Below are 12,727 nucleotides of genomic sequence, written 5' to 3' on the forward strand. Positions count from 1 at the left end.
AAGGCGTTGGCCAAGCTCTCGCATCTGCGTACGCTTAATTGCGTAAAGTATGTTTTGTCCTAATACTAGTCCATACGACTCATGCGCTATGTTCCAAGTTTTCTGAAGTCACAGTTGCTTTGTCTGAGGAACAGAGTGAAATTTACGTCATCATTTGCCTAAAATCTACCCCTCCGCCGCAGCTCTAAAATCTCATTCGCACTTCCAGATATTCAAACTTGCTATATTGCGATCTGTGATAAAACACATGATAACCAATTGTGTTTGCCATCGTTGACATCAAACTGGGTAACAAACCTGGATTTACACTATTTGAATATACCCAAACACTAGAGGGGAAGATTTTCAGCAAATAACAACTTATATTTTGGTCTATTCCTCATACAAAGCTATCATATGGATTCAGAAGACATGAAATGCAGCCCAAAGGGGGAATAGTGTCTACTAATATAATATTTTAATGGTGCCTTTTTGGAGCTTGACAGCATCAATCCCCATTCACTTTCATTGCACTGAAAAGAGCAATGTGAACATTCTGCTAAATATCTCCACTTACGCTCTACAGAAGAAAAAAAGTCAGGTTTGAAATTACACAAGGGTGAAACATTGATGAAAGAATTTACTTTATTGTGTAAATTAGTGTCTCACTTTTGTTGTCTTTTTCTCCGCAGAGAAGTGTAGCATCTTTCGGGCACAAACCCAGTTCCAGATCGCCCTGGCGGGACTTAATTTTGCGGGACACAAATGCACTCTAACCAATGAGCTTCTCTGGCTGCCCTCTCCATTCCCTCTTCCACTCGGATGGATTCCTCACTATGGAGCTTCCCCTCAAAAACCTGCTGTGTAGCTTTACTGTCATTTATCTACAGGATAACGCAGGCTCATTAACTCATTGCACTTTGTAAAACACAACTAACTTCAAAAGAGGATAAAGCTTTCAGTCGAACTGTGGCGTTACGGAAAGGAGACGTACTGTGGGACATTTGAGGTTGGGAAGGGTCATGCGGAAGTAGAAATTCGCTGAACATGAGAGTGAAATGCCACATTGGATTCCTTCAGTTCTCTGTTTGTTTTGTATTTCTGCTTAAAAAGGATTCAACAAAGAGGATGTAAGTGGTTATTATGTTAACTGCACTACTGTATGTGAGTGTGTGTGTGTGTGTGTGTGTGTGTGTGTGTGTGTGTCTGTGTGTGTGTGTGTTTATAAAAGAGAAAGAGTGAATGTATCTCTGTTTTTCAGATGTGTGTATCCACATGTCCATACATGCATGACTGAACGAATGCCAGATATTGACCCAAACTTTGTTCTGAACCAAAATAATCACTGACTTTACATTTAACTTGAGTAGTGGCTAAAGCAGGTTACATATATGCTTTTGGACCAGTGTTACATTGATATTTTTGTCATGCAACTGCTTACACAATAAAACATTTTGGTTTGAAACACTATTTAGGATATAGATTAATTTAACCACCTACTGTATATCCAGATGCATTGGTCTTGTTCAAATAACTGTAGTGTCAGAAGAAACTAGTTGGAAAGTCTGAGCTCAGTTTAGGAAAGCAAATAGGCGTTAAAAGCATACTGTTGCTTGGGGAAAAATGCACAGATTTTTGACAGAGAAAAATATTTGCTGTGGTATTCATGATGCTGATTTCATTTCAGTATTATGGCTTGATACATTTAGGATTCAGGGAGAGTCGCCTTACCACATATCAGCACTTATAAAAGCTTCTACAAGACACTGAATATTCTAAGGGAGATGATGTTTGGTTTAAGTGAAAGTTCATGATGGTTTTCAAAACATAACAAATGTATTAATGATTTTTTTGTTTTCTGTAAGCGTATGATCTCATCCATACTGTTGTTATCCAAAACTGAAACTGCCTGGTGCTTTACTAACCCCCCCATGTGTTTTTGTGTTCGTTATATTTATTGAGCTTGTGTTGTTTTATATATAAAATGTGCTCTATAATTGTATCATTTCACTTCACAGAATTGTACTTTTTTTTTTGCTTTGTCGTCTTGATTTGTTTTGTCAAAATTTATTTTGAAATCTGCTAAGAACCAAAATAACATTGTTTCCCATTTGAGGGAGTGTCCTTTAAATGTCTTTCAAAATAAAAGACATCTTTCAGTAATTGTGGAGTTTTGTGTGAGTTGTGATTTATAAGGGACCCTTCATTTCTTTTTAGTGTGTATGCAGTGATTCATATCACTTCAATATATAAAGTTAAAGGTGCACAGAGTATTTTTCTACTTGAATTTAAAATAAGTTTGTATTAAAGACAAAAAGAGTCAATATTTGTAATTATATTATTTTTGCTGCTACTTCATCAAGGTTATTTTCAGAATAAAGTAATGCTCTATTCCTTTCAAAATACTCAAAGAAATTGTTCACTTAAAAATGAAAATTCTCTCTTTATTTACTCACCCTCATGCCATCCCAGGTGTGTATGACTTTCTTTCTTCTGCTGAACACAAATGGAGATTTCTAGAAGATTGTATCAGCTCTGTAGGTCCATACAATGCAACTGAATGGTGACCAATATTTTGAAGCTCAAGAAAGCACAAAAGTAACCCACACGACTTCAGTGGTTAAATCCATATATTCAGAAGCAATATTATAGGTGTGGGTGAGAAGCAGATCAACATTAAAGTCCTTTTTTTACTACATATATTCTTCTCCCGGCCCAGTAGGTGGCGATATACTAAAAAAATAAGAAAAAAAAAATGAATCTGCAGAAACAAAAGAAGAATGTGAAAGTGGAAGTGAAGATTGATAATAAAAAAGGACTTAAATATTGATCTGTTCTCACCCACACCTATCATATCGCTTCTGAAGATCTGGATTTAACCACTGGAGTCCTTGGATTACTTTTGTGCTGTCCTTTATGTGCTTTATACACCTTATTCACGCTAGCGCCATCTTTGATTTTGAATGGGAGTGGCAAAGAGGCTTTGAGGGACAGACACAGTCTCTTCAATGGGCTGTACTGCAGTTTAAAGTGTTTTTGGATCGTTCCGTGGACAAAACATTGATAAAATATCTGCCCAAGAACATTCAGTATACAAAGAACTCCAGACAATATGAGTTGTGTGATCAAGGAGCTTTATACCGCTCGTGCCATTGAAGAGACAGCCTCGTTGTCATTCCCATTAAAAATCAAAGAAGGTACTAGCGTGAATAAGGTCTATTATATGGACCTACAGAGCTGACATATTCTTCTAAAAATCTTCGTTTGTGTACATTAGAAGAAAGAAAGTCATACACATCTGGGATGGCGTGAGGGTGAGTAAATGATGAGAGAATTTTCAATTTTGGGTGAAATCTCGAGAATTAATTGCAGACTTAAGGTACGGTATAAACAAAGATACACATGGAACAACCCAGTATTACTGTGAGGGAGTTCAAATTAGAGGTGGTGTGTACAGGATTAAAATTACCCTGGTTTATCAATTTCACGAGTGAAAAGCCCATTAGTGCACCTTAAATGGAATAGTTTCCCCCTCCAGACAGAAAATAAATAAACATGAATTCAGAAAAGGCAATGTAAACTTGACCACCAGAGGGAGTCAGACTTCAGAGATGAATGACCTGCACTGTAGACAGATTGGGTATTTCCATCTGCTAGACAGTCATAAATTAGATAACTACTTGACATTTTTTTTTTTGTGCAGGATAAATTAAACAAAGACTGCCCCTGGTTTTAATCCATTCCTGCAACCTCTAAAGTGGTTTTAAGTTAACACTGATTTTAACTGTATTTTGATCTATATGTAGACCATACGTCTTTAGACACCATGTGTAAATAAACATAGGAATGACTTTGATTCATGATGCATTGCATTCAGCAGATATACTACCACTCTGAATTTGTTGAATAGAAATATAAACAAGAGATTAAATGCTTGGCTATGTGTTTACATGTTGTAAAATACACTTACATTTACTATCAAACTGTTTAAACGGGTAGTTCATCCAAAAATTACAATTATGTACTCACCATCATGTTGTTCCAAACCCGTATGACTTTCTTTTTGTTTTCATAGAACACAAAATGACATGTTAGGCTTTTTCTTTACACTGAAAGTGGAGGGGACTGAAGCTGACTTTGGTGTTCCACTGAAGAAAGAAAGAAAGTAAATGGGTGTGGAACAGCATGAGGGTGAGTAAATGATGGCAGAATTTATTTTCGGGTGAACTGTCCCTTTATCGTCATTGAAATGAATTGTAATGTTTCATATAATTTTTGTCTCAGTTCTTTGATGTCCTATCCTATCTTATTAAGGAATCTCCATCTTCTCATTTCATCTAGGTCCTAGTCTATTAGATTCTTCTAAATTTGACATCTTCAGCTTGAAACTGGGTTGGCAGAAACTCGTTTGCCCTTCGTGGATGGCATTGGTTGGCAGTGCGGGATGTGTGTGGGCCAAGGTGTATTTACAGGTGATTATATCAGCTAATCGGTGGATTACAGCATGTTGACTCCACACAAGACCCTAATCCTCATGGAAAAGGCAACGTTCCGGCCTGTGGGATTTTCGCCATTAATCCGATCCTAGATCTGCCGGATCTACCCCTCCCGCTCCCCAATTCCCACATCTGGCCTTCTGGGGCTTATCAATGTAATCCTCCATTTTAGAACTATTTTATTATGCTTCAGTGCTGATACACTGGACTTTAATTATAAAAATGCAGCTTTCTGATTCAACCCAAATGTAATTACACAGCCTGAGTCGATTAGCTGCCTAGTTTGTTCTGCCTAGTTCGGGTGTGTGTGTATGTGCAAATATCCCCATGCTTGTTGCTGGAATATAATTTATGCTTAGATTGTCAGGTTAGGTGATATAACCTGCAATTGTTAACCTAAACTTATTTATCAACTGAAATGATTGTACAAATCAAGGCAAAACTGCCATCATTGGAAAGTAAACACTGATGTATTGATAAAATATGCCTCTAAAACAGGTAATTTCAACCTTCAAAAAACCCTGGAATTCCCCACTCTTATCTAACCTGGGGACCCCCAGTTACAGAAAAAAGCTAGATATTCTTGGTTACACTTCATAATATCTTACAATAATAAAAATATTAAAACATTAACAAACATCAGTTTGGTACTAGAAAATCACTTGCCATTATATCAGAAACAGTTGAAAGCTATTTGGTTCACTAAATGAAGCTTAACATTGTTAATGTGTTTGTTTTTGAGTTACCACTGGCATGTCTTAAGGTCAATATTAGGTCAAAAATGGCAAAAAATTGTTTTGAGGGATGAAGGCTATAAAATGCTTGAAATTGCCAAAAAACTGAAGATTTCATACAAAGGACAACTGGCTCTAACAAGGACAGAAAGAGATGTGGAAGGCCAGATGTACAACTAAACAAGAGTATAAGTACATCAGAGTCTCTAGTTTGAGAAATAGACGCCTCACATGTCCTCAGCTGACAGCTTCATTGAATTCTACCCGCTCAACACCAGTTTCATGTACAACAGTAAAGAGAAGACTCAGGGGTGCAGGCCTTATGGGAAGAATTGCAAAGAAAAAGCCACTTTTAAAACAGAAAACACAGAGAAAAGGTTAGAGTGGGCAAAGAAACACAGACATTGAACAACAGATAACTGGAAAAGAGTGTTATGGATCTTAACCCCATTGAGCTTTTGTGGGATCAGCTAGACTGTAAGGTGCGTGAGAAGTGCCTGACAAGACAGCCACATCTATGGCAAGTGCTACAGGAAGCGTGGGGTGAAATGTCACCCGAGTGTCTGGACAAACTGACAGCTAGATTGCCAAGGATCTGCAAAGCTGTCATTGCTGCACGTGGAGGATTTTTTGATGAGAACTCTTTGAAGTAGTTTAAGTTCAAATTGTTATAGTAATTTTTCACGTTATTAATGTCCTGACTATACATTGTGATCAGTTGAATGCCACTTTGGTGAATAAAAGTACCAAATTTCTTTCCATAAGAGCAAAATCTGTATATTATTCCAAACTTTTGGCTGTCAGTGTGTGTGTGTGTGTATATATATATATATATATTAAGCTTCACACAATTCATATATATTAAAAATCAGCTAAAACAGTTTCTTGAGTGTTAAATGCCTTATTGATCATTTATGTACTGCATGTAGACATCAGTTTGAAAATATATAGATTGTTGGTAACTCTTGAAATGGTTGTATACATTAACATTAGGTGATACATTAGGTATGTTGAACTAACAATAAACACATTTTTACAACATTTACAACATTCCTCAAACAAATTCATTTGCTATAAGTCATTGTTAGTTAATGATAACTATTGCATAAACTAATGTTAGCATTTACAACCTTACTGTGATATTTATAAAAAAAAAATTAAAAAAATTATATGTTTTATAAATCAGTTTAGAAAGTTTTAAGAATATCTGTGACATTTGTGATGTTTATATACAGTATATATATATATATATATATATATATATATATATAGACACACAGTATATCAATAATATTTTAAAATATAGTTAAAGTATAATAAAGACTAGATGCAATGAGTCTAGCAAGAGTTAATGCTTCTCCTTGTGACAGATGTCATAAAGCATCCTGTTAAAATAGTCTATTAACACAAAAGAGCATTTTGGCAAATCCAGATTATGAGAGCACTTTCCTTTATTAAATGCTGCCAATCCTAGTACTCTATGCAGCTCTGGGATTAAAATCAGGTAGACACTATTGTCTGTCTAAACAATCCAGTCTGTAAGCCCTAGGCTGTGTTTCTCTGGCCATGATGGTGGGGGTAGGTGGGCAGTGGCACTGTATGCTAGTGTGTTAGTGTAAACGGGATTCTCCGAGTTCTCTTTAATCAACATCATCCTCTTTAGAGGCCTAGGTGATTGGATTTAGGCAGTGTTTGTACAAGGGAGAAATAATGGAAACAGACAGCCGAAGCATGCTTACTAGGTTTTCTATTGCGAAAAGGCCCCACGACATGCAGCAGACATATGGAGAGGCTCACCATGAGTACAGCCCAGTACATGTCACACAGCACCATTAGACTCCGACTGACCTTTGTGTTGTCACAAAAGCTGCCAAGCAACATCTGGCATCATTAGGTACACTGGAATATTATAAGGTTAACAATCTTACACACAGATCCAGGGAGAGTGCATGGAAAGTCTGATTAGATATCTCTCCATCCATGAGACCATAAGCCTGTGAGATGTTTTATGCAGACATGTAAAAGTAAACTAGATATTTTCATTTGTCTGTGCAAAACTTGGAGCCATGATGCTACTGTGTGGGTGGTTGCCAGGGTATTGCAATATGATTGCAAAGGTGTTCAGAGTAGTTTTAATTTATTGTATTGCTATGCCATTGCTAGGGTATTCAGGGTGATTACTAGAGCATTTATGGTGTGTTCACGCTGTGTTTTCATAGTATTTCTTTTTTCGGATTAGTTTGTATTTTGATATTATTTTCACTGTTGTATTTCAGTTTTAGCATTTTTTTTTTTAAATTTTATTTTTATTTTTTTTAGTAATTTTTAGGTTTAGGGATGGACTTCTGTAAGAAGTACTTTAGCTGACTGAGTTAAATATAGAATAAAAATTAGATTCTTGGTACACCTAAGTTCTGGTCGTACTTTTAAACTTACAGAAATAGTTATTTTTTTTCAGCGGAATATAGTGTAATAATTATACAAACAAATGTACAGATTTAATTAATATATTATTTATTGCATACATAAGCAATGCAACTGATATTATACTCACTGAGATAAATGTATTTCCAATTACTGTCGACTAAAGAACTAAAATACAGGGATGTAAGCAATTCACCTTCCAGCTAAAGTCACCTTTTTTACCCAAATTGTTTGGAAACATTTTCTACATTTTCCTTATTAAATTCACTTTAAAAAGTCACTTTAAAGGGATAGTTCACCCCAAAATGAAACTTCTCTCATCATTTACTCACCCTCATGCCATCCCAGATGTGTATGACTTTCTTTCTTCTACAGAACACAAATTATGATTTTTCGAAGAATATTTCAGCAATATGCACGAAGAATGTGAATCACCAAAAACACAAGAAGAAGAATGTGAAAGTGTAAGTTTTAGTGGAGACTGACTGAGCAGGGTGGAGAATTTATAGTAAAAAAGGACTTAAATATTGATCTGTTTCTTACCCACACCTATCATATTGCTTCTGAAGGCATGGATTTAACCACTAAACTCTTATGGATTACATTAATGCTGACTTATGTGATTTCTGGAGCTTCAAAAATTTGGCACCCATTCACTTGCATTGTATGGACCAAAAGAGCTGAGAATTCTTCTAAAAATCTTCATTTGTGTTTTGCAGAAGAAGGAAAGTCAATCACATCTGGGATGGCATGAGGGTGAGTAAATGATTAAAGAATTTTCATTTTTGGGTGAACTATTCCTTTAAGCTTAACACTTAAACAAACTTAAACAAAAAGGCTTTAAATACAACAAACAAATCAACTGAAAATATACATCTGGAACACCTGCTGACTTTCTCAACGTTTTCACCTCTCATGAGTTTGCATCCCTGAAAATAACATTAAATAACATGGCAAATTGGAACACACTGGGACAAAAAAATAAAAAAATAATAAAATGGAAGGAAAAGAAACATGGAACATCTCCACCTAATGTGGTACTGGATCAGTTCAAAACTGCAGAAGAGTCCATATTGCTCCTTAATATTCACCTAATTTTGGATGGAAAAATGACATGGAAACAATACATTTGTGTGTTTTGTATTTTGTTTTAGTTAGTTTTCACAGCAAGATCTTTAGTTTATTTAATTTGTATTTCTTTTCAATTAATATTCACATTTTATATTAGTTAACTAAAATTGCATTTTTGTTAACGATTATAAACCTGGTTCTGCATGTTTTTTTTACTGGCCCAAGTTAAAAGAGCCACAAGTCTCAATGATATTCAGGTCCCTAGATCTGGCCCACCTTCAGATGGAATTTCATGGAATTTTTCCCTTATGTTTTGTTGCCTGCCATCAGAAGCCTGGTCACTTTTATGCAAAAGTATGCTTCTTTTTCCTTGTGACGCAAATTTGTCATCAACACAGTATGTGTGCTGTCTGCGTGCGCATCTTTGTGCATTGTCGCGCATGCACATGGGTGTTTACTATGCTAAAAGAGTATCACGAAGCAGTCATAGTGAGTATGCGTCAAATGGATCTGTTCAGGCTCGCTTTCAAAATAGTATGCTGTGAAAGGCTAGTGTGCCGGCCACGCTCGAGACGGACAGTACACAGAAAAACAAAGTATACCATAGCCTTCAGAAAAGTAATGGCACACCTCTTTTCAACAAGCCGCATGATTTGAGGTTTCATTCATGTCTGTAACACAATGAACCATTTCCACACTGCCGGGTTTTAGAATGCGTAAGTGAACGATTGCAGGACAAACTTCCAGTGCTTCTAAATTGGAAGGCTGCAGCCTAGTTAGGCTGGATATCTCGGCTGCCACGTCATCAAGCACTGTCGAAGGCCGTCTCAGTTTTGAGGACCCTTGGAAGGCAGCCTCGATTGCAGCCTTCGTTCGCCATATTTTGTAGGATGCATCAAGGGCATTCTTCGCGGCCTTTAATCACCGACAATCCCTTGCACATGTCCCAATAAAATACAAAAATTGCGGAAAACGAGTCCTTTTGCGTGCTATTGCATGACTGTGCACTATTCTGGTTTCTTCCTCCATATCTAAGAACTTGTAGAGGATCAGCACAATTTCCACATCTGTCATCTTCGATGCTGCTTGTTCTCTCTTAAGAGTTTTTGCTCTGTGACCACGGATGCGGAAACCTTTATGACATAGCCATGCACACTTGCTAGACCGTTGCTGAGTTTGGAATGGCACACTACCCATACTACTCTTACTACTTTTGCCATATGTGTCTATGGCAGAAATAGTATGAGTAGTATGGTAGTATGCCATTCCGAACTCAGCCCGTCTCATTCTAGCGCTGAATGCTGAAGAAGAGCCATACAAGGGGCCTGCGTAGTTCAGTGAGTATTGACACTGACTACCACCCCTGGAGTCACGTGTTCGAATCCAGGGCGTGCTGAGTGACTCCAGCCAGGTCTCCTAAGCAACCAAATTGGCCGGTTGCTAGGGAGGGTAGAGTCACATGAGGTAACCTCCTCGTGGTCGGTATAATGTGGTTCTTGCTCTCGGTGGGGCGCGTGGTGGGTTGTGATTGGGCCTCCACACACGCTACATCTCCGCAGTAACGTGCTCAACAAGCAAAAATGATAAGATGGGTGGATTTATGTTGAGCCCTGATAATAATAATAATAATAAATAATAATAGTAAATATAAAAGGTTATCATTAGTCATATATTAGAAGAAACCTGGCTAGAGCATAACCTGAGTTTCTATGGGATTTTGTTTTTTTGAATTACTTGTGCTTGGTTTAATATTTAAGCTGTTTTTCTTTTCTGATTTTGTCCCATTAGACATAACATATGTCTCATAATCATAATCATTACTTAGGTGTTTCGAAAAATGAAAGTGACCATACGGCGCAGTTAATAAAAACAACTTTGCAGAGATTACTGTTGTTGTATCAGCCTTAAGGAGCTTATTGTCATTCCAGTATTGTATTTTTGAGGGGTTTAATGCAAATGAAAATGAAATGACAAGCATATTACTTAATTAAATGGAAATTTTTTTGGAAATCCCCCACCACTGCCAGTGAGCAGGGAGGTAGAGTTATGATGCAAATGGGATGCATTTACCATCATTTTTACAATTACTCTTGTGTACTGTGCCTCTGACATACTGTACCTTTGGATTACTGGATGTCAAATCCCAAAGGCCAAAGTAAAGGATAGCACCATAGTTTTCAGGTCTCTATGTGACTAAAGTGAGAGCACAGGTCTCAAATTGTGTGACAGGTAACGCTTCTTGCATTGAGTGATAGTGCTTCATGTCAGTTGTCATCCTTCTAGCCCCTTTCCCACATACAGTCCCTGTACTTTTTCTTTAGGATTTTTTAGATGAGAACTCTCAAGAGGAACGGCACACCCGAGGAGACTTTTCCCTCTTGCATTCGCACACATTAAAGGAACCCCCGTAGTGATGTCATCTAGTCTTGACAATTGTTCTACTGATGTTGTTTGCACGCACGATTCAGCAGCAACAGCAACAAAATCAACAACACCAATAGAGGATGCCAGGACTGGAACTTGTCAGGGCTGTTTTACACAAACTCTCTCTTCATGTGGGCTCACTGGGCGCATGAGCCGTGTATGCGTTGCTGTGTCCCTGAAGCCGGTGTGAGAGGAGAGATGAGACGCTCAGCCTGTTTTAACGACACAGCACATGCTGAACTCAGTGGAAAACATGGTGAAAATGCACTATAAACCTTTTTATCGACATGATCTATTACAATAAAGGCTTTTATGACTCAACATAAAATACTGTACTGAACTACTCACCCATTGGCTTAAAAAAGATGTCTTGATGCAAATTAACCACGCAGTAACAGGCACGCAACACTTTCCTCTTGTAAATTTGATTTCATGACAGTTAACTTTATAATAGTTTTTAATTACCTTCGAATTATTTTAAATTATTTATGTCTGTTATCCCAGGAAAAATTAAATGTAAATGTAAATCCAGAAATCACTTTATTTTCTGTATAGTCACAGAGTACAGATGCAATGAAAACTCAAAGCTTTGTTGGTTTTATGTTATTCCTGTTAAGGGAACTGGAAAATTAGCACAATATTCTGAGTAGCAGGCTAGCAGCTACTCGTTTATTTACTCGTGTTGGCTGCAGAATCTTCGCGTTTCTTTGTGCGTCATATGCGTTTGACCAATCACAAAAGCTGCAGCACCTCCCATAGTCCCTCTTATCCCAAAAAGTACCTAACCAGGAGTAGGAGCTAAACAGTCCCTCTAAAATCCCTCTAAATGGCTAAGAGGAACAATAGTTCCTAAAGTTCAAAAACAACAAAAGTTGTAGTTCAGAGTAAAAGTAGCCATACCTAAAACGGGAAAGGGCCTTATTTGTGGGTCATTACTAAGTGACATTTTTGTCCACACTAAGCAGTTTGTTTTACATTTATTACAGGAACTGCCCCCTTTGGAGTAACCTGAGCTTAATATTCTTGATCAAGGGCTAAATAGTTGGTGGATCGCACCTTGCAAGATTTGAAGATACCACTGGGCCACACCACCTATCTATACAGGTAGATAAACATTAAAGTAAAAGTAGATTGAGGGTGAAGCATGTGACCAGCTGCTATTGGCTGAATGAGTGAACTGTAGAAAATGTCACCCTCCCAAAAGTTCCCTGCACTTCCAGAGTAATTAAACATTAACAGACTCCTCACCCTGGGAATGCAGCAGTTGAATCAACAATAAACCCTATAGTCAATGTCTCATTTCGCAATTTGAATAATTAAAAAAAGAATTGCTTTACGTGATACATAAAATTATGCATGGTTATACAATTTAAGGACGCACTTCACACTTTAAATTCCACATCAGCAACAAGACACATTGAATATTGAAAACATTTGGTGTATATGATTTTTTGAGTGCAAAAGCAGCCTTTTTTATTTATATACACTGTTAAACCTTGTGCGTCAATAAAAAGAAAGTTACTCAGAGGACCTTAGAGGACAAAAATGTCCACGTCAAAAAAATTATAATAAAATAAAATTACAGTATTATATATTAAT

General features: G+C 37.1%; 1 protein-coding gene across 2 annotated transcripts in view; it reads left to right on the top strand.

Annotated features, from left to right (window-relative positions):
• The window catches only part of LOC127418743 (pleckstrin homology domain-containing family G member 5-like), a 64,139-nt gene extending 62,041 nt beyond the window's left edge, over window positions 1-2,098 (top strand). For both annotated transcript variants that reach the window (XM_051659510.1, XM_051659512.1), the window contains exon 20: window positions 672-2,098. In XM_051659510.1, coding sequence (XP_051515470.1) covers window positions 672-681 — 10 coding nt within the window. In that variant the 3' untranslated portion in view covers window positions 682-2,098. The remainder of the gene's footprint in view (window positions 1-671) is intronic.
• The last annotated feature ends 10,629 nt before the right edge of the window (window positions 2,099-12,727 follow it).

Source organism: Myxocyprinus asiaticus, chromosome 28 (genome assembly GCF_019703515.2).
Source record: "Myxocyprinus asiaticus isolate MX2 ecotype Aquarium Trade chromosome 28, UBuf_Myxa_2, whole genome shotgun sequence".
Classification (NCBI taxonomy): Eukaryota; Metazoa; Chordata; class Actinopteri; order Cypriniformes; family Catostomidae; genus Myxocyprinus; species Myxocyprinus asiaticus.